The sequence below is a fragment of the Haliotis asinina genome, chromosome 6 (genome assembly GCF_037392515.1).
Source record: "Haliotis asinina isolate JCU_RB_2024 chromosome 6, JCU_Hal_asi_v2, whole genome shotgun sequence".
NCBI lineage: Eukaryota > Metazoa > Mollusca > Gastropoda > Lepetellida > Haliotidae > Haliotis > Haliotis asinina.
Window position 1 is genome coordinate 63241383 of NC_090285.1, and position 23461 is coordinate 63264843.

General features: G+C 41.3%; 1 protein-coding gene across 1 annotated transcript; it reads left to right on the forward strand.

Annotated features, from left to right (window-relative positions):
• The first annotated feature begins 709 nt into the window (after positions 1-709).
• LOC137286713 (acetylcholine receptor subunit alpha-type acr-16-like) lies at positions 710-20481 on the forward strand. Its single transcript, XM_067818696.1, has 4 exons — positions 710-819; positions 1615-1748; positions 19275-19429; positions 19531-20481. Exons 1-4 carry the CDS (start codon positions 759-761, stop codon positions 19895-19897), a joined length of 717 nt encoding a protein of 238 aa, XP_067674797.1. The 5' UTR covers positions 710-758; the 3' UTR covers positions 19898-20481.
• The last annotated feature ends 2980 nt before the right edge of the window (positions 20482-23461 follow it).

The window sequence follows — 23461 nt, forward strand, 5'->3', positions numbered from 1 at the left end:
AGTAATGTTAAGTGCCACTGCTTTCCGCTTACTGGTATTGACTTGTACATCCAGTTAAGTTTAAATACAGTTGATCATAATATTTTAGCTTTGTGTTGTTTGTGGTTTCACAAGGATTTCACTTTTGCACGATTTCTGGTGTAACATATTGTTTCTGTTTAGAAATTGACACAACGCTCTGGCAGCAACTATTCATTTGTGAATGGATGTAACGCAATGACATAAGTCTGGTCGATTGACTTGCCTCATATAACTCTCACCAATAATCAGTCAGTGAAAAACACGTTAACGAATTGAGCAACAATGGCCGTGTTCATTTGCTTTTGTTGATTGTTGTTTTGCACAACTACTTTCCAGCTGCATAATCGACAATGACATCAAGAAGATGAAACGATGCAGTTGGGATACACTGATTTGCATTAACCAAGTCAGATCGCCTGTCCACCCGATCCCATTAATCCCCTCTTACGACGAGCAACTTACTGAAACCATTTCTAATCCGTCACGAGTTGTACCGGTCGGACACAATCGATATAAAATAGGCGAAAGAACCAGTAGAGCACAAAGTCAGCAGAATGAGAATGAATGCCATATGACCTTTCACAGTTGCACATGATATTTGCATGGCCACCAAGGCAACAATCATTGTGTAGGGCACGTTACCGTGACCATTCTGCTAATCAGCAGGAAGCAATTTGTCGTAATTGTCGATTATATATTTAATAGTTGGAGCAGTAGACAGACTGACCTTCCAACACATGTACATGGCCATGATGTTCACAGGAACTTTTGTTGGGCTTCTGGCAATCTTTGCCGTCGGTAAGTGTTATCATGTATACCTTTACACAATCATGTACGGGAGTTCCTCTGATGCCAAGTACTTTTGGTAGGACATGGATTGTTGTACTGTGTCCCAACCGTGCGTGGTAGTTGTAAGGTCAACACTTCCTCTATATGTATTTTGATGGTTTTATTACACTACATCTTCCATTTTCACAATATATCATGTGCTTTAAATATCTGCCTCGGCCAAAGTGCGAAGACTGTAATTTACAAAAGCAGATTTATCTCCAAAATGTACTTGAATGAGTTTCTTTCACGTAGATAATCCATGACCCCGGAGGCAATCTGGGTTACGTGCACACTGTTATATCCATGTCTAACGCATCAGCATGTTGTATTTACAAAATATATGTTGTGTAATGACTACCGTCTTCATTCTACTGAAATGTTCTAAACAGGATTACTATTTTTCCTTATTACATAGCTCAAATACAAAGAATATTTGGTGTAATATATTTTCCAAAACCAGTAAAAGATGACATGTGTAATCCTTCTTTTTCTGATTGTACCCAAGACCCAAGACTGATAGAATGTTTAAAAATACCAATATCCGCAAATGGTAATTTTTATTACTGTACTGATAATCGGCGAAACTTGGTTTGGGTGTGGCAAACGTAAACACTGACTGTAATTTCAGTATTAACTCGTCTTTTCTAAACATAAATTTTATTGCTCAGTTACAAGACAGTCATAGCAGGGCATTATGGTTCTGCGACGTTGATGTCTCATCTTGTTTTGAAAACCAATCAAAAGGGTTTCTGTTCGTTTCAGTTCAGTGCCAGTTTTTTGATGCTTTGTACACATACGTCTTAGACAAAGCGGCTGATACCACCATCCCAGTCACAGAAAGCCGAGAGCCAGTCAATGTATCCATAGGGATGTCCCTTATACAGCTTACGTCACTGGTGAGTACCATAGACTCTCAGGTCAATGTACATTGTATCCCTACTTATGTTACGTATACAGCTTACCTCACTGGTGAGTACCATAGACTCTCAGGTCAATGTACATTGTGTCCCTACTTATGTTACGTATACAGCTTACGTCACTGGTGAGTACCATAGACTCTCAGGTCAATGTACATTGTGTCCCTACTTATGTTACGTATACAGCTTACCTCACTGGTGAGTACCATAGACTCTCAGGTCAATGTACATTGTGTCCCTACTTATGTTACGTATACAGCTTACCTCACTGGTGAGTACCATAGACTCTCAGGTCAATGTACATTGTGTCCCTACTTATGTTACGTATACAGCTTACCTCACTGGTGAGTACCATAGACTCTCAGGACAATGTACATTGTGTCCCTACTTATGTTACGTATACAGCTTACCTCACTGGTGAGTACCATAGACACTCAGGTCAATGTGCATTGTGTCCCTACTTATGTTACGTATACAGCTTACCTCACTGGTGAGTACCATAGACTCTCAGGTCAATGTACATTGTGTCCCTACTTATGGTAGGTATACAGCTTACGTCACTGGTGAGTACCATAGACTCTCAGGTCAATGTACATTGTGTCCCTACTTATGTTACGTATACAGCTTCCCTCACTGGTGAGTACCATAGACTCTCAGGTCAATGTACATTGTGTCCCTACTTATGCTACGCATACAGCTTACGTCACTGGTGAGTACCATAGACTCTCAGGTCAATGTACATTGTGTCCCTAGTTATGTTACGTATACAGCTTCCCTCACTGGTGAGTACCATAGACTCTCAGATCAATGTACATTGTGTCCCTACTTATGTTACGTATACAACTTACGTCACTGGTGAGTACCATAGACTCTCAGGTCAATGTACATTGTGTCCCTACTTATGTTACGTATACAGCTTACGTCACTGGTGAGTACCATAGACTCTCAGGTCAATGTACATTGTGTCCCTACTTATGTTACGTATACAGCTTTCCTCACTGGTGAGTACCATAGACTCTCAGGTCAATGTACATTGTGTCCCTACTTATGTTACGTATACAGCATACGTCACTGGTGAGTGCCATAGACTCTCAGGTCAATGTACATTGTGTCGTTACTTATGTTACGTATACAGCTTACGTCACTGGTGAGTACCATAGACTCTCAGGTCAATGTACATTGTATCCCTACTTATGTTACGTAATCAGCTTACGTCACTGGTGAGTACCATAGACTCTCAGGTCAATGTACATTGTGTCCCTACTTATGTTACGTATACAGCTTTCGTCACTGGTGAGTACCATAGACTCTCAGGTCAATGTACATTGTGTCCCTACTTATGTTACGTATACAGCATACGTCACTGGTGAGTACCATAGACTCTCAGGTCAATGTACATTGTGTCCCTACTTATGTTACGTATACAGTTTACGTCACTGGTGAGTACCATAGACTCTCGGGTCAATGTACATTGTATCCCTAGTTATGTTACGTATACAGCTTACCTCACTGGTGAGTACCATAGACTCTCGGGTCAATGTACATTGTGTCCCTACTTATGTTACGTATACAGCTTACCTCACTGGTGAGTACCATAGACTCTCAGGTCAATGTACAATGTGTCCCTAGTTATGTTACGTATACAGTTTACCTCACTGGTGAGTACCATAGACTCTCAGGTCAATGTACATTGTGTCCCTACTTATGTTACGTATACAGCTTTCCTCACTGGTGAGAACCATAGACTCTCGGGTCAATGTACATTGTATCCCTAGTTATGTTACGTATACAGCTTCCCTCACTGGTGAGTACCATAGACTCTCAGGTCAATGTACATTGTGTCCCTACTTATGTTACGTATACAGCATACGTCACTGGTGAGTACCATAGACTCTCGGGTCAATGTACATTGTATCCCTAGTTATGTTACGTATACAGCTTACCTCACTGGTGAGTACCATAGACTCTCAGATCAATGTACATTGTGTCACTACTTATGTTACGTATACAGCTTACGTCACTGGTGAGTACCATAGACTCTCAGGTCAATGTACATTGTGTCCCTACTTATGTTACGTATACAGCTTACGTCACTGGTGAGTACCATAGACTCTCAGGTCAATGTACATTGTATCCCTACTTATGTTACGTATACAGCTTACCTCACTGGTGAGTACCATAGACTCTCGGGTCAATGTACATTGTATACCTACTTATGTTACGTATACAGCGTACGTCACTGGTGAGTACCATAGACTCTCAGATCAATGTACATTGTGTCCCTACTTATGTTACGTATACAGCATACGTCACTGGTGAGTACCATAGACTCTCAGATCAATGTACATTGTGTCCCTACTTATGTTACGTATACAGCTTACGTCACTGGTGAGTACCATAGACTCTCGGGTCAATGTACATTGTGTCCCTACTCATGTTACGTATACAGCTTTCGTCACTGGTGAGTACCATAGACTCTCAGGTCAATGTACATTGTGTCCCTACTTATGTTACGTATACAGCTTTCCTCACTGGTGAGTACCATAGACTCTCAGGTCAATGTACATTGTGTCCCTACTTATGTTACGTATACAGCATACGTCACTGGTGAGTGCCATAGACTCTCAGGTCAATGTACATTGTGTCGTTACTTATGTTACGTATACAGCTTACGTCACTGGTGAGTACCATAGACTCTCAGGTCAATGTACATTGTGTCCCTACTTATGTTACGTATACAGCTTCCGTCACTGGTGAGTACCATAGACTCTCGGGTCAATGTACGTTGTGTCCCTACTTATGTTGCGTATACAGCTTACCTCACTGGTGAGTACCATAGACTCTCGGGTCAATGTAAATTGTATCCCTAGTTATGCTACTTATACAGCTTACCTCACTGGTGAGTACCATAGACTCTCAGGTCAATGTACATTGTGTCCCTACTTATGTTAAGTATACAACTAACGTCACTGGTGAGTACCATAGACTCTCGGGTCAATGTACATTGTATCCCTAGTTATGTTACGTATACAGCTTACCTCACTAGTGAGTACCATAGACTCTCGGGTCAATGTACATTGTGTCCCTAGTTATGTTACGTATACAGCTTACCTCACTGGTGAGTACCATAGACTCTCAGATCAATGTACATTGCGTCCCTACTTATGCTACGTATACATCTTACCTCACTGGTGAGTACCATAGACTCTCACGTCAATGTACATTGTATCCCTAGTTATGTCACGTATACAGCTTACCTCACTGGTGAGTACCATGGACTCTGAGGTCAATGTACATTGTGTCCCTAGTTATGTTACGTATACAGCCTACGTCACTGGTAAGTACCATAGACTCTCAGGTCAATGTACAATGTGTCCCTACTTATGTTACGTATACAGCTTCCCTCACTGGTGAGTACCATAGACTCTCAGGTCAATGTACATTGTATCCCTAGTTATGTTACGTATACAGCTTACGTCACTGGTGAGTACCATAGACTCTCAGGTCAATGTACATTGTGTCCCTACTTATGTTACGTATACAGCTTACGTCACTGGTGAGTACCATAGACTCTCAGATCAATGTACAATGAATCCCTACTTATGTTACGTATACAGCTTCCTTCACTGGTGAGTACCATAGACTCTCAGGTCAATGTACATTGTGTCCCTACTTATGTTACGTATACAGCTTACCTCACTGGTGAGTAGCATGGACTCTCGGGTCAAAGTACATTGTGTCCATACTTATGTTACGTATACAGCATACGTCACTGGTGAGTACCATAGACTCTCAGGTCAATGTACATTGTGTCCCTACTTATGTTACGTATACAGCTTACGTCACTGGTGAGTACCATAGACTCTCAGATCAATGTACATTGTGTCCCTACTTATGTTACGTATACAGCTTTCCTCACTGGTGAGTACCATAGACTCTCAGGTCAATGTACATTGTGTCCCTACTTATGTTACGTATACAGCTTTCGTCACTGGTGAGTACCATACACTCTCAGATCAATGTACAATGTGTCCCTAGTTATGTTACGTATACAGCTTACGTCACTGGTGAGTACCATAGACTCTCAGATCAATGTACAATGTGTCCCTACTTATGTTTCGTATACAGCTTACGTCACTGGTGAGTACCATGGACTCTCAGGTCAATGTACATTCTATCCCTACTTATGCTACGTCTACAGCTTACATCACTGGTGAGTACCATAGACTCTCGGGTCAATGTACATTGTGTCCCTACTTATGTTACGTATACAGCTTACGTCACTGGTGAGTACCATAGACTCTCAGGTCAATGTACATTGTGTCCCTACTTATGTTACGTATACAGCTTTCGTCACTGGTGAGTACCATAGACTCTCAGGTCAATGTACATTGTGTCCCTACTTATGTTACGGATACAGCTTACGTCACTGGTGAGTACCATAGACTCTCAGGTCAATGTACATTGTGTGCCTACTTATGTTACGTATACAGCCTACGTCACTGGTGAGTACCATAGACTCTCAGGTCAATGTACATTGTGTCCCTACTTATGTTACGTATACAGCTTACCTCACTGGTGAGTACCATAGACTCTCAGGTCAATGTACATTGTGTCCCTACTTATGTTACGTATACAGCTTACCTCACTGGTGAGTACCATAGACTCTCAGGTCAATGTACATTGTGTACCTACTTATGTTACGTATACAGCTTACCTCACTGGTGAGTACCATAGACTCTCAGGTCAATGTACATTGTGTCCCTACTTATGTTACGTATACAGCTTACCTCACTGGTGAGTACCATAGACTCTCAGATCAATGTACATTGTGTCCCTACTTATGTTACGTATACAGCTTACCTCACTGGTGAGTACCATAGACTCTCAGGTCAATGTACATTGTGTCCCTACTTATGTTACGTATACAGCTTACCTCACTGGCAAGTACCATAGACTCTCAGGTCAATGTACATTGTGTCCCTACTTATGTTACGTATACAGCTTGCCTCACTGGTGAGTACCATAGACTCTCAGATCAATGTACATTGTGTCCCTACTTATGTTACGTATACAGCTTACGTCACTGGTGAGTACCATAGACTCTCAGGTCAATGTACATTGTGTCCCTACTTATGTTACGTATACAGCTTTCCTCACTGGTGAGTACCATAGACTCTCAGGTCAATGTACATTGTATCCCTACTTATGTTACGTATACAGCTTACGTCACTGGTGAGTACCATAGACTCTCAGGTCAATGTACATTGTGTCCCTACTTATGTTACGTATACAGCTTACCTCACTGGTAAGTACCATAGACTCTCAGGTCAATGTACATTGTGTCCCTACTTATGTTACGTATACAGCTTACCTCACTGGTGAGTACCATAGACTCTCAGGTCAATGTACATTGTGTCCCTACTTATGATACGTATACAGCTTACCTCACTGGTGAGTACCATAGACTCTCAGGTCAATGTACATTGTGTCCCTACTTATGTTACGTATACAGCTTACCTCACTGGTAAGTACCATAGACTCTCGGGTCAATGTACATTGTGTCCCTACTTATGTTACGTATACAGCTTACCTCACTGGTGAGGACCATAGACTCTCAGGTCAATGTACATTGTGTCCCTACTTATGTTACGTATACAGCTTACCTCACTGGTGAGTACCATAGACTCTCAGGTCAATGTACATTGTGTCCCTACTTATGTTACGTATACAGCTTACCTCACTGGTGAGTACCATAGACTCTCAGGTCAATGTACATTGTATCCCTACTTATGTTACATATACAGCTTACGTCACTGGTGAGTACCATAGACTCTCAGGTCAATGTACATTGTGTCCCTACTTATGTTACGTATACAGCTTACCTCACTGGTGAGTACCATGGACTCTCACGTCAATGTACATTGTGTCCCTACTTATGTTACGTATACAGCTTTCGTCACTGGTGAGTACCATAGACTCTCAGGTCAATGTACATTGTGTCCCTACTTATGTTACGTATACAGCTTCCCTCACTGGTGAGTACCATAGACTCTCAGGTCAATGTACATTGTGTCCCTACTTATGTTACGTATACAGCTTACCTCACTGGTGAGTACCATAGACTCTCAGGTCAATGTACAATGTGTCCCTACTTATGTTACGTATACAGCTTGCCTCACTGGTGAGTACCATAGACTCTCAGATCAATGTACAATGTAACCCAAGTTATGTTACGTATACAGCTTTCGTCACTGGTGAGTACCATAGACTCAGGTCAATGTACATTGTGTCCCTAGTTATGTTACGTATACAGCTTACGTCACTGGTGAGTACCATAGACTCTCAGGTCAATGTACATTGTGTCCCTACTTATGTTAAGTATACAGTTTACGTCACTGGTGAGTACCATAGACTCTCAGATCAATGTACAATGTATCTCTAGTTATGTTACGTATACAGCTTACCTCACTGGTGAGTAGCATAGACTCTCAGATCAATGTACAATGTATCCCTAGTTATGTTACGTATACAGCTTACGTCACTGGTGAGTACCATAGACTCTCAGGTCTATGTACATTCTGTCCCTACTTATGTTACGTATACAGCTTACCTCACTGGTGAGTACCATAGACTCTCAGATCAATGTACAATGTATCCCTAGTTATGTTAGGTATACAGCTTACGTCACTGGTGAGTACCATAGACTCTCAGATCAATGTACATTGTGTCCCTACTTATGTTACGTATACAGCTTTCATCACTGGTGAGTACCATAGACTCTCAGATCAATGTACAATGTATCCCTAGTTATGTTACGTATACAGCTTACGTCACTGGTGAGTACCATAGACTCTCAGATCAATGAACAATGTGTCCCTACTTATGTTACGTATACAGCTTACGTCACTGCTGAGTACCATAGACTCTCAGATCAATGTACATTGTGTCCCTACTTATGTTACGTATACAGCTTTCCTCACTGGTGAGTACCATAGACTCTCAGGTCAATGTACATTGTGTCCCTACTTATGTTACGTATACAGCTTTCGTCACTGGTGAGTACCATACACTCTCAGATCAATGTACAATGTGTCCCTAGTTATGTTACGTATACAGCTTACGTCACTGGTGAGTACCATAGACTCTCAGATCAATGTACAATGTGTCCCTACTTATGTTTCGTATACAGCTTACGTCACTGGTGAGTACCATAGACTCTCAGGTCAATGTACATTCTATCCCTACTTATGCTACGTATACAGCTTACCTCACTGGTGAGTACCATAGACTCTCGGGTCAATGTACATTGTGTCCCCACTTATGTTACGTATACAGCTTACGTCACTGGTGAGTACCATAGACTCTCAGGTCAATGTACATTGTGTCGTTACTTATGTTACGTATACAGCTTTCGTCACTGGTGAGTACCATAGACTCTCAGGTCAATGTACATTGTGTCCCTACTTATGTTACGTATACAGCTTACGTCACTGGTGAGTACCATAGACTCTCAGGTCAATGTACATTGTGTCCCTACTTATGTTACGTATACAGCCTACGTCACTGGTGAGTACCATAGACTCTCAGGTCAATGTACATTGTGTCCCTACTTATGTTACGTATACAGCTTACCTCACTGGTGAGTACCATAGACTCTCAGGTCAATGTACATTGTGTCCCTACTTATGTTACGTATACAGCTTACCTCACTGGTGAGTACCATAGACTCTCAGGTCAATGTACATTGTGTACCTACTTATGTTACGTATACAGCTTACCTCACTGGTGAGTACCATAGACTCTCAGGTCAATGTACATTGTGTCCCTACTTATGTTACGTATACAGCTTACCTCACTGGTGAGTACCATAGACTCTCAGATCAATGTACATTGTGTCCCTACTTATGTTACGTATACAGCTTACCTCACTGGTGAGTACCATAGACTCTCAGGTCAATGTACATTGTGTCCCTACTTATGTTACGTATACAGCTTACCTCACTGGCAAGTACCATTGACTCTCAGGTCAATGTACATTGTGTCCCTACTTATGTTACGTATACAGCTTGCCTCACTGGTGAGTACCATAGACTCTCAGATCAATGTACATTGTGTCCCTACTTATGTTACGTATACAGCTTACGTCACTGGTGAGTACCATAGACTCTCAGGTCAATGTACATTGTGTCCCTACTTATGTTACGTATACAGCTTTCCTCACTGGTGAGTACCATAGACTCTCAGGTCAATGTACATTGTATCCCTACTTATGTTACGTATACAGCATACGTCACTGGTGAGTACCATAGACTCTCAGGTCAATGTACATTGTGTCCCTACTTATGTTACGTATACAGCTTACCTCACTGGTAAGTACCATAGACTCTCAGGTCAATGTACATTGTGTCCCTACTTATGTTACGTATACAGCTTACCTCACTGGTGAGTACCATAGACTCTCAGGTCAATGTACATTGTGTCCCTACTTATGTTACGTATACAGCTTACCTCACTGGTGAGTACCATAGACTCTCAGGTCAATGTACATTGTGTCCCTACTTATGTTACGTATACAGCTTACCTCACTGGTATATACCATAGACTCTCGGGTCAATGTACATTGTGTCCCTACTTATGTTACGTATACAGCTTACCTCACTGGTGAGGACCATAGACTCTCAGGTCAATGTACATTGTGTCCCTACTTATGTTACGTATACAGCTTACCTCACTGGTGAGTACCATAGACTCTCAGGTCAATGTACATTGTGTCCCTACTTATGTTACGTATACAGCTTACCTCACTGGTGAGTACCATAGACTCTCAGGTCAATGTACATTGTATCCCTACTTATGTTTCGTATACAGCTTACGTCACTGGTGAGTACCATAGACTCTCAGGTCAATGTACATTGTGTCCCTACTTATGTTACGTATACAGCTTACCTCACTGGTGAGTACCATGGACTCTCACGTCAATGTACATTGTGTCCCTACTTATGTTACGTATACAGCTTTCGTCACTGGTGAGTACCATAGACTCTCAGGTCAATGTACATTGTGTCCCTACTTATGTTACGTATACAGCTTCCCTCACTGGTGAGTACCATAGACTCTCAGGTCAATGTACATTGTGTCCCTACTTATGTTACGTATACAGCTTACCTCACTGGTGAGTACCATAGACTCTCAGGTCAATGTACAATGTGTCCCTACTTATGTTACGTATACAGCTTACCTCACTGGTGAGTACCATAGACTCTCAGGTCAATGTACATTGTGTCCCTACTTATGTTACGTATACAGCTTACGTCACTGGTGAGTACCATAGACTCTCAGGTCAATGTACATTGTGTCCCTACTTATGCTACGTATACAGCTTACCTCACTGGTGAGTACCATAGACTCTCAGGTCAATGCACATTGTGTCCCTACTTATGTTACGTATACAGCTTCCCTCACTGGTGAGTACCATAGACTCTCAGATCAATGTACATTGTGTCCCTACTTATGTTACGTATACAGCTTACGTCACTGGTGAGTACCATAGACTCTCAGGTCAATGTACATTGTGTCCCTACTTATGTTTCGTATACAGCTTACGTCACTGGTGAGTACCATAGACTCTCAGGTCAATGTACATTGTGTCCCTACTTATGTTACGTATACAGCTTACGTCACTGGTGAGCACCATAGACTCTCAGGTCAATGTACATTGTGTCCCTACTTATGTTACGTATACAGCATACGTCACTGGTGAGTGCCATAGACTCTCAGGTCAATGTACATTGTGTCGTTACTTATGTTACGTATACAGCTTACGTCACTGGTGAGTACCATAGACTCTCAGGTCAATGTACATTGTGTCCCTACTTATGTTACGTATACAGCTTTCGTCACTGGTGAGTACCATAGACTCTCGGGTCAATCTACATTGTGTCCCTAGTTATGTTACGTATACAGCTTACCTCACTGGTGAGTACCATAGACTCTCGGGTCAATGTACATTGTATCCCTAGTTATGCTACGTATACAGCTTTCCTCACTGGTGAGTACCATGGACTCTCAGGTCAATGTACATTGTGTCCCTACTTATGTTACGTATACAGCTTACGTCACTGGTGAGTACCATAGACTCTCGGATCAATGTACATTGTATCCCTACTTATGTTACGTATACAGCTTACCTCACTGGTGAGTACCATAGACTCTCGGGTCAATGTACATTGTATCCCTACTTATGTTACGTATACAGCTTACCTCACTGGTGCGTACCATAGACTCTCAGGTCAATGTACAATGTGTTCCTAATTATGTTACGTATACAGCTTACCTCACTGGTGAGTACCATATACTCTCAGGTCAATGTACATTGTGTCCCTACTTATGTTACGTATACAGCTTACCTCACTGGTGAGTACCATAGACTCTCGGGTCAATGTACATTGTATCCCTAGTTATGTTACGTATACAGCTTACCTCACTGGTGAGTACCATAGACTCTCAGGTCAATGTACATTGTGTCCCTACTTATGTTACGTATACAGCTTCCCTCACTGGTGAGTACCATAGACTCTCGGGTCAATGTACATTGTATCCCTAGTTATGTAACGTATACAGCTTACCTCACTGGTGAGTACCATAGACTCTCGGGTCAATGTACATTGTATCCCTAGTTATGTTACGTATACAGCTTACCTCACTGGTGAGTACCATAGACTCTCGGGTCAATGTACATTGTGTCCCTACTTATGTTACGTATACAGCTTACGTCACTGGTGAGTACCATAGACTCTCGGGTCAATGTACATTGTGTCCCTACTTATGTTCCGTATACAGCTTACGTCACTGGTGAGTACCATAGACTCTCAGGTCAATGTACATTGTGTCCCTACTTATGTTACGTATACAGCTTACCTCACTGGTGAGTACCATGGACTCTCAGGTCAATGTACATTGTGTCCCTACTTATGTTACGTATACAGCTTACCTCACTGGTGAGTACCATAGACTCTCAGGTCAATGTACATTGTATCCCTACTTATGTTACGTATACAGCTTACGTCACTGGTGAGTACCATAGACTCTCAGGTCAATGTACATTATGTCCCTACTTATGTTACGTATATAGCTTACGTCACTGGTGAGTACCATAGACTCTCAGGTCAATGTACATTGTGTCCCTACTTATGTTACGTATACAGATTACCTCACTGGTGAGTACCATAGACTCTCAGGTCAATGTACAATGTGTCCCTACTTATGTTACGTATACAGCTTACCTCACTGGTGAGCACCATAGACTCTCAGGTCAATGTACATTGTGTCCCTACTTATGTTACGTATACAGCTTACCTCACTGGTGAGTACCATAGACTCTCAGGTCAATGTACATTGTGTCCCTACTTATGCTACGTATACAGCTTTCGTCACTGGTGAGTACCATAGACTCTCAGGTCAATGTACATTGTGTCCCTACGTATGTTACGTATACAGCTTACCTCACTGGTGAGTACCATAGACTCTCAGATCAATGTACATTGTGTCCCTACTTATGTTACGTATACAGCTTTCGTCACTGGTGAGTACCATAGACTCTCAGGTCAATGTACATTGTGTCCCTACTTATGTTACGTATACAGCTTACGTCACTGGTGAGTACCATAGACTCTCAGGTCAATGTACATTGTGTCCCTACTTATGTTACGTATACAGCTTACCTCACTGGTGAGTACCATAGACTCTCAGGTCAATGTACATTGTGTCCCTACTTATGTTGCGTATACAGCATACGTCACTGGTCAGTGCCATAGACTCTCAGGTCAATGTACATTGTGTCGTTACTTATGTTACGTATACAGCTTACGTCACTGGTGAGTACCATAGACTCTCAGGTCAATGTACATTGTGTCCCAACTTATGTTACGTATACAGCTTACGTCACTGGTGAGTACCATAGACTCTCGGGTCAATGTACATTGTGTCCCTAGTTATGTTACGTATACAGCTTACCTCACTGGTGAGTGCCATAGATTCTCGGGTCAATGTACATTGTATCCCTAGTTGTGCTACGTATACAGCTTCCCTCACTGGTGAGTACCATAGACTCTCAGGTCAATGTACATTGTGTCCCTACTTATGTTACGTATACAGCTTACGTCACTGGTGAGTACCATAGACTCTCAGGTCAATGTACATTGTATCCCTACTTATGTTACGTATACAGCTTACGTCACTGGTGAGTACCATAGACTCTCGGGTCAATGTACATTGTATCCCTACTTATGTTACGTATACAGCTTACGTCACTGGTGAGTACCATAGACTCTCAGATCAATGTACATTGTGTCCCTACTTATGTTACGTATACAGCTTTCGTCACTGGTGAGTACCATAGACTCTCAGATCAATGTACAATGTGTCCCTACTTATGTTACGTATACAGCTTACGTCACTGGTGAGTACCATAAACTCTCAGATCAATGTACAATGTGTCCCTACTTATGTTCCGTATACAGCTTACGTCACTGGTGAGTACCATAGACTCTCAGGTCAATGTACATTGTGTCCCTACTTATGTTGCGTATACAGCTTACCTCACTGGTGAGTACCATAGACTCTCAGATCAATGTACATTGTGTCCCTACTTATGTTACGTATACAGCATACGTCACTGGTGAGTCCCATAGACTCTCAGATCAATGTACAATGTGTCCCTACTTATGTTCCGTATACAGCTTACGTCACTGGTGAGTACCATGGACTCTCAGATCAATGTACATTGTGTCCCTACTTATGTTACGTATACAGCTTACCTCACTGGTGAGTACCATAGACTCTCAGATCAATGTACATTGTGTCCCTACTTATGTTTCGTATACAGCTTACCTCACTGGTGAGTACCATAGACTCTCAGATCAATGTACAATGTGTCCCTACTTATGTTACGTATACAGCTTACCTCACTGGTGAGTACCATAGACTCTCAGATCAATGTACAATGTGTCCCTACTTATGTTACGTATACAGCTTACGTCACTGGTGAGTACCATAGACTCTCAGGTCAATGTACATTGTGTCCCTACTTATGTTGCGTATACAGCTTATGTCACTGGTGAGTACCATAGACTCTCAGATCAATGTACATTGTGTCCCTACTTATGTTACGTATACAGCTTTCGTCACTGGTGAGTACCATAGACTCTCAGATCAATGTACAATGTGTCCCTACTTATGTTGCGTATACAGCTTACGTCACTGGTGAGTACCATAGACTCTCAGATCAATGTACAATGTGTCCCTACTTATGTTCCGTATACAGCTTACGTCACTGGTGAGTACCATAGACTCTCAGGTCAATGTACATTGTGTCCCTACTTATGTTACGTATACAGCTTACGTCACTGGTGAGTACCATAGACTCTCAGGTCAATGTACATTGTATCCCTACTTATGTTACGTATACAGCTTACCTCACTGGTGAGTACCATAGACTCTCAGATCAATGTACATTGTGTCCCTACTTATGTTACGTATACAGCTTACGTCACTGGTGAGTACCATAGACTCTCAGGTCAATGTACATTGTATCCCTAGTTATGTTACGTATACAGCTTACCTCACTGGTGAGTACCATAGACTCTCAGATCAATGTACATTGTGTCCCTACTTATGTTACGTATACAGCTTACCTCACTGGTAAGTACCATAGACTCTCAGGTCAATGTACATTGTATCCCTAGTTATGTTACGTATACAGCTTACCTCACTGGTGAGTACCATAGACTCTCAGGTCAATGTACATTGTGTCCCTACTTATGTTACGTATACAGCTTACGTCACTGGTGAGTACCATAGACTCTCAGGTCAATGTACATTGTGTCCCTAGTTATGTTACGTATACAGCTTACCTCACTGGTGAGTACCATAGACTCTCAGATCAATGTACATTGTGTCCCTACTTATGTTACGTATACAGCTTACCTCACTGGTAAGTACCATAGACTCTCAGGTCAATGTACATTGTGTCCCTACTTATGTTACGTATACAGCTTACCTCACTGGTAAGCATCCTCAATCAACAGGTCATGACCAATGTATCTGTTAGGACATATACAACTGCCCTTATACATTAGCACGGCAGTGTATCCATCGGTGTGTACCTTAAATAGCCTACCTCCCGGGTGCGTATTACAGACCAACAGGTGAATGTATGCAAAGGGATGCCCTTTTCGGCTTACCTCCCGGATGAGTATCACAGACCGGTATGTTAGCGTATGGATGACCCCAACACATCTCACGTCACGTGTGAGTACCATAGAACAACAAGTCCATGCCCCTACTACAGCGTCACTCGTAAGTGTGTACCATGTATCCATAGGGATGCTATACAGCTTACCTCGGTAGTGTGTACCATCGACCAGCTGGTCTATGTTTCCGTTACCATGTCCGTAATGCACCTATATACTGGCTGTTGTTTTAGTATCCCTTGCCTCACCCTGCCTGACTCATTGTACTCCTGTAACACAGGTCCCTAGAACACTCGAACGTCAAAATTGCTTTTACTCGTGATATACAGTTACCATACAATAGTTCCCAACTTCCCTAATTACTTGCTTGCGACGCTCACATGCATTAACACTACTCATACGTGGACACTGGCGTATGGAAACTCTTAATAAAGATAGAACCACACTTTTTGAAGTCCAATCACCTGAGTAACGGACAAGAATTGGCCCAGAAGCGTGGTATTGTGTTTCACAACAATAAGAAGCTGATATCCATATACCTGCCTTAGACACTTCTTTGAATTGAAGGAAATATCATGAAACAACAGTTAATGTGGACACCAATTATAAAACGACAAAAGTCAAATCGCCCACATAATAATCTCATACACGAGGTGTTCATTCACGTGAATCGATCCAGACAAGGTATCACATTATATGGCACTGACTACTTTATGTAGAAATCTCCACTTCCCCGGAATATCTGTTTAGCAGCATTGCGTATCGGTCTGTGTGTAGTATGCGAATAATTATCAGATTCATTTACTACACATTACTTTAATTAAGGAATTATGGGAAATATGTTACCTAAATTTTCTCGCTCTTGTTGAGGGGGTAAATGAGTGAGTTTAGTTTTACACCGCTACTAAAAATATTCCAGATATAGCATGACATATGCAGCATGCCTATTCCACGAGTCACTCAAATGCATGTGTGGACCAGATAGAGAATCTCAGACGAAGTATTTGTTACTTAGTTTCTGTCATCATTCCATGATGATTATTATTATTATTATGATAATGAAATTATATTATCCTGTTATTCTAGATTGTAAACCAAAAGTTACTGTGTTCTGTAATCTGATTGGTTGAAAAACATGATCAAATGGTATTAGATTCCCGGAAAGTGCAAGACTATTCACTGCGTATTGACACGTAAACAATTGTTTTGTTGTGTCATCAACAGTGGTGACGTCATTCAAATCATATTGTAACGTTAAGTTAGAATGACATCACAAATGAGCAACTCCAGATGCTACCATGGGAACCAGCTGAAACGACCAGCTGATGACACTTCACTGCTGTACCCCTACTCGATGTAAACGAGTGCAGACAGTAAAACCCCTTTGGTTTACTTTTTTGTTTACAATGTCGACAAACATCATGTGTTGGCCAATTTCCGGGTGTTATTCACATGAAACATCTCAAAGTAAACGAAGTAACAAAACTACAGAGTGACAAGTGGAATATGGCCTTGATACCATGATTTGAATATAAGCGTATATTGACCTTTTAACCGGAACGACATTAACATGTTCACAGCTCCCGACGTAAATAGGAAATCTGAAATACTTAAAGGGCAAATAACAGGGTCAAACAGTCAAACTAGGCTACTATTAAGCAGATGTTTGAAGTACCTAACTTGAACATAGCTCCAGGAACCTGAAACACAATGGATATAAGTGATACTGATCGGGATGTTGAGCACTATGTATGGAGCGTTTAGAATGGAAATGTGGGAAGAATAGGCGCAATTTGTTAAGAAATCAGAGTTTGAAAAATATTTTCAATGTATATAAGAGGCACCCTAGAGAAATGAGACTTGATGAAAATAATGGCCCTTTACTAAATTTCCATAATAATTTATCATCAGATTTCGATGACGACGTGGCCACCAACTTGTTACATGCCGCCACTGTTACCACATCAGTCACACCTGGATTAACACACCCTTGTCCATTATACCCACCCCATCTGGCTGCCTATTGTTTGTCTTACCTATCATATCTGGGTTAACAGCCCCCTGGCTTCCACTCCACCAATTAACTACTGGCTTCCTTTGTCATTCGGTTGTTGTTTCTAAAAGGGCATATATAGCTTGTTGTACTCCATCGTTTCATGATGAAGGAGTGAGAATATACTTCGAAACGTTGTGACTCTTCACAATAAAGAAGTTGTCATCCATAAAATTTCGTGTCTTTATGTGTATCATTTCTAAATGCCATTCAAAGATTCAAAGACATGGCCACCAATTTTGATCCAGTATGGGAGAATGCCTAAACATATACACCGAACGAAATCCTTCCATCCACACAAAGATAGACAGTCGGGCTCACTATTCATCCAAACTTGTATCTTTAATTCAACCAGAACTGTGTACTGTGTCAAGTTTAGCGGTAGCATAACACAATTATTCAATTCAATCACTGACTTCACTGACGCGTTCGGTTTTAAATTATATTTACCGCTATTGTAATTCCGTTATACTACCTCTAATTTGAAAACACAGTAGGCCCTTTTCCTAATTAAACTCCATTTTACTTGACTTGATCAACACCGTTTCCCCTAATCACTAAATCTCAATACTATTGCACCTCATCCCAAAATCTCAATAATGTCATACCTGAACTCTCACAACCAATGTTTCACCTGAACACTGTCCACCAATACTGTTTCATTTGAACAAAGACTATCATTACTGTTTCACTGGAACAATGTCTACCAACACTGTTCATCTGGACACTGCCTACAGTACTGTTTCATCTGAACACTGAACACTGACTACTAATACTGTTTCACCTGAGCACTGACTGTCACGATATGGCTGATACACTGCCGATGTGACCTAAGATCGTAACTGACTCAATCACTGAAACACACATACATTCATGATATAGTCACAATTGTACTATCGACTCTTCTGGCAGAGATCTCTTATGGATGTGGAAAGGGTTTTGTCACCTCTGTTTCACTTTTGTCTATGTCTTTTTTAAAAATTAATTTTGATTAAATTTATAAAAACAAATTTGAAAAAAACGAGGTTTTAGAATATTCTTTACTATAAAACAATCGAAATTAAAGAAATATAAAAGTGGCGAGAAGATATATTGGAAATAAAAAGAACTGTTCATCTAAAATACATATATCTACCTATTTGGCACATTAATCTTTCGTACTGCACTGATGTACATAATTCTTCTCTCTTCTTCCATCAGGATTCCAAGTCAGGTGATGCTGAGATCGACGTATGGATGGAATTCAGATGGACTGACACAAGACTGTCATGGGACCCCACAAATTTCAACGATACGAGAGCTATCCGTCTGCCAGCATCTAGAATCTGGAACCCGGATGTAGTGCTCTACAACGGGTGAGTATTTTTATGTGTCCAAGTTCTAACCTCAATAACCAACATCTACAGTCGTCATTATTCAGTGAAACAATAACGAAATATGAAATCTTTGTCGCCAGACACACAAGTAACCGTGAAACCTTGACTGTGGTGGACTCTACAGGAAGTGTCATGTGTGTTCCGCCCACCACTATCAAGACTCGGTGTTACGTCGGCAGCTACAAGTCCGACGGCAGCGTCATATGCCGCCTTAAATTTGGATCCTGGGTGTATGACGGTTTTCTCCTCAACGTGGTTACATCGCTGAATGAAGTGGACCTCTCCAACTACAACTCGGATGGGACAGAGTGGGAGTTGTCCGAGCAGAAGGTGGAACGTAAGGTCATATACTATCCATGCTGTATGGAGCCATACCCGGACGTATCCTTCACCTTAACCTTTAAGGAGAAAAGAAGCAGGAACACCCTTTGGAACCTATTTGACTAATTTCAGAGTTCAAGTCGTCTGGAGAATGTGAAATGAGGTGAAAGGACGTGTTTTGCTGCTTGTAATGTTCTGGTTCCTCTGTCGGTCCTGTGGTGGCAGTGAGTTAGCATGCATTGGAACATAGTTACCTCACTTAGACATACATGTAACATATTGTCTCGGGGTCCAGCAGCCCGTGTATTTTCCTAAGGCAACTATTACACTAAAGCTTAACAACAAATACAATCTTCAGGCATGAAACAGCCGGAAACTGAAACACCCACTTGACATTCTCCGGACAGACACGCTATCCACTATACCAAGTTGATGTGTTCTTGAAAATGAACAATATGTTATTCCAGTTTCATTGGTCACTGGTTGTTGTTTATACCAAACCCAGTGCAGCAAGACTGTCTGCTGTGCTAGCTCCCAATCTTTAGGATGAACAATTCAGGAGATCGGAAATAGCGGACATCTAGCTCTGTCAGTGTCTGGTAGTATATGTACATCTTGTCTCATGTTTTCGTGTTATAAGTAAACGTACACTACAAACCTACTCAGTATAAATGTGAAATTAATTTGCATTAAAATTTGTACAATTTCCAGAATGTCATACAGTATTACTGCCTTATAGTGACTTGACATTTGACGTTTATAATTCTTCAAACACTTAGAGACAAGCCTTGCAGAGTGTGACAATGTATTGACGGCATACAGGCCCTGAAGGAAACGATTCCGACTTGATACCCCTGTGTACAAATTGCCTTTGGTGTGAACTTGACATTGAGTTCCACAAATTTGAGGGTGGTGCTTTTTTATGACGACGGTGATGGCAATTTTTTAGACAATTTGACATCTTGGAGTTCAGCGTCGTTCGATACGGTATCATGGATCATTAGGTTCATTACTGATGAGGAGAAACATGTCAGTAGGTACGTTTCAAACAAAATTTCTGCCGGAATTTTTCACACATCTAAGTTTTAGTGACAATGTGACAACGCGACATATTTTGACCTTGATTCATACTTTGGATGAATAGAAATATATTTTTCAAAACGCAACAATGCGACACAGTGACAATGCGATAAAAATGGCCGATATGTCGCGTTGTCGTGCTCGACACTCACTTTCCCATGAAACACTCATATGAAACGCCCACACTCACATGGAATATTCACACTCGCGTGAAACACTCACAAAACACAAAACGTGAAATAATCGTGCATGGTTTGATGGTTTCTGATAGCTTGAGGCCTTAAACACCACTGGGGGGAAATTCCGTAACTTATCATGCTGCACAGCCACAATTGCAGGAAACACCCACATGAAACACAAATACTCAGATGCAACGCCCACATTCACACCAAACATTCACCCTCACATATAAACGCACACGAAACACCCACACTCACATGAAACACCAACACTTACATTCATATGAAACTATCACACTCACATTAAGCACCAACACCCACATTCATATAAAATACTAAAATCAAAGTCACATGGAACACCCACATTCACATGAAACTATCACACATGGAATACCCACACTCGTATGAAACACTCACATGAAACATTCATACTCATGCTCACATGAAACACCTACACTCACGTGATGCACCCACACTCACATGTAGCAGACACAATCATACTCACATGAAACAACTGCTTAACCAAGCTCATATGAAACACAGTTACATGAAACACCAACGCCTACATTCACATGAAACACCCACAATCACATGAAACACCCATATGAAACACTCACATTCATATTCACATGAAACAGTCACGCTCACATGAAACAACTACTTAACCACGCTCATGTGAAACGCTAACACTCACATGAAACAGTCACACCCACAGTCACATAAAACATCTGGTTAACCAGATCCACGTGAAACACCCACACTCACATGAATCGTTTACACTCACGGTCCCACTCAAATAAAACACCCACACTAACACCCACACTCACATGAAACACCCAGCGTTCTAGCGTTTCCTCGAATCAGTGAGTGAGTGAGTGAGTGAGTGAGTGAGTGTGATTGTGCATGAGTGTGTGAGAGAGTGAGAGTGTGAGAGTATGAGAGTATGAGAGTGTGTGGACTTTAAAACTGGTCTCCACACACGTTGTACCAAAGTGGGGAATAGAACCGGGAGTCTGCAAAGTGATGAGCGCACACTTAACCACCAGGCTATCATACTAGGCAACTAGGGAGTCCTTGTTCCGCCGAGACAATGATATTTGCAATTGTTTTGTACCATCTTACCAATTTGATATGATTGTCTATTTTTTTAAAAATCAACTTTTTGTGTTCAGTAGACACACCGTAAGTAACAGATAAGGATATATTAGTAGATATTTGTGTCAGTTAACAAAATCCTACACTCCTAATCAGTAACACTTAGTGGGTTTACGAACAATATTCACGCTAATGTCTGCGGCCTGTAAATGTGTTTTGACAAGACAATCCAGTGATCAACATCATGAGCATCGATCGATACCATGTGTCAGCATGACACGATTAGATATGTCAACCAAGTCAGCGAGCCTGACTCTTCGACAGATAACGAAGCATCAACATGGCGACGTTTGTTCGTGGGTGAGCTAGAAGATTCAAAACGTCTGATATTCACGCACCATTGTGTGTCAACGTGGACGATGTTGCAGCGTGAGCAACATCAGGACTACAGGTGTGTTATGCTCCAGACAAAAACACACGAAAAGCTGTAATGACTAATGACTGCCAGGCCGAATCGGCCCATGACACTTTCCCCAAGAATTACAGAGTTCGGGGGTCCTTATATTCAGTCATGAACCAGTGTGTAAAAATAACCCTCGAATTATTTTTGGAATTAACTGTGACATTTTAGGATTAGTGGATGTCGAGGTTTTTGGATTGCAGTCACATCCAGATGAGGCGAATCGTTGGGGACCAGGTACAGCCAAATCACGATTAGTGGAAAGTAGGTTTCTTGAATATTATGCATAACTCGAAATACATGTCATTCCTTGTTGTAGTTGTCATCCTTTGAGTTCCGGGTACACGAATTCTCTCAAATGCACACTTTGACTCGAGATTTAAACAACAGCAAACCTGTATGCATACACCGAAGGCTGTCAGTGAGAAATTAATTGGTGTAGCTAACTATTTGTATGTTGATATCAACATACACACATGGAAATAAAGTAACATTTCCTGGCAGGCAAACAATTCATATTTACTCATAATGTTACTGTATTAATTAGATTATTTAGGAAATACTTCAAAATGTAACCATAATTGACATACACATGTTGGGGAGTGTACATACCCGTTTAACAGTAACTGGTCATATCAAACTTTAACATTGTTTCATGTGAGGATATGTCCGGTACATAACAGCATTGTGGGTGGCCTGAAGCAATATGAAAAAGTAATAGGGATAAGTGAGTGAGTTTAAAGTGTTCTCAGTGATATTTGGGCGTGGCGCATCAGTTGAATTGAGATTGGTTAGCATTCTAAATCTGAGATCTGTTTGGAAGATAGCAGTTAACTAAAGCAGAACTTAACAGGAGTCTTTGAAATCCTGATGTGT

Coding starts and splice junctions, on each gene's coding strand:
- LOC137286713 (XM_067818696.1), top strand. CDS start 759: ATGTACATGGCCATGATGTTCACAGGAACTTTTGTTGGGCTTCTGGCA. Junction 1,749..19,274: donor TTATACAGCTTACGTCACTG/GTGAGTACCATA, acceptor TTCTTCCATCAG/GATTCCAAGTCAGGTGATGC. Junction 19,430..19,530: donor GATGTAGTGCTCTACAACGG/GTGAGTATTTTT, acceptor CTTTGTCGCCAG/ACACACAAGTAACCGTGAAA.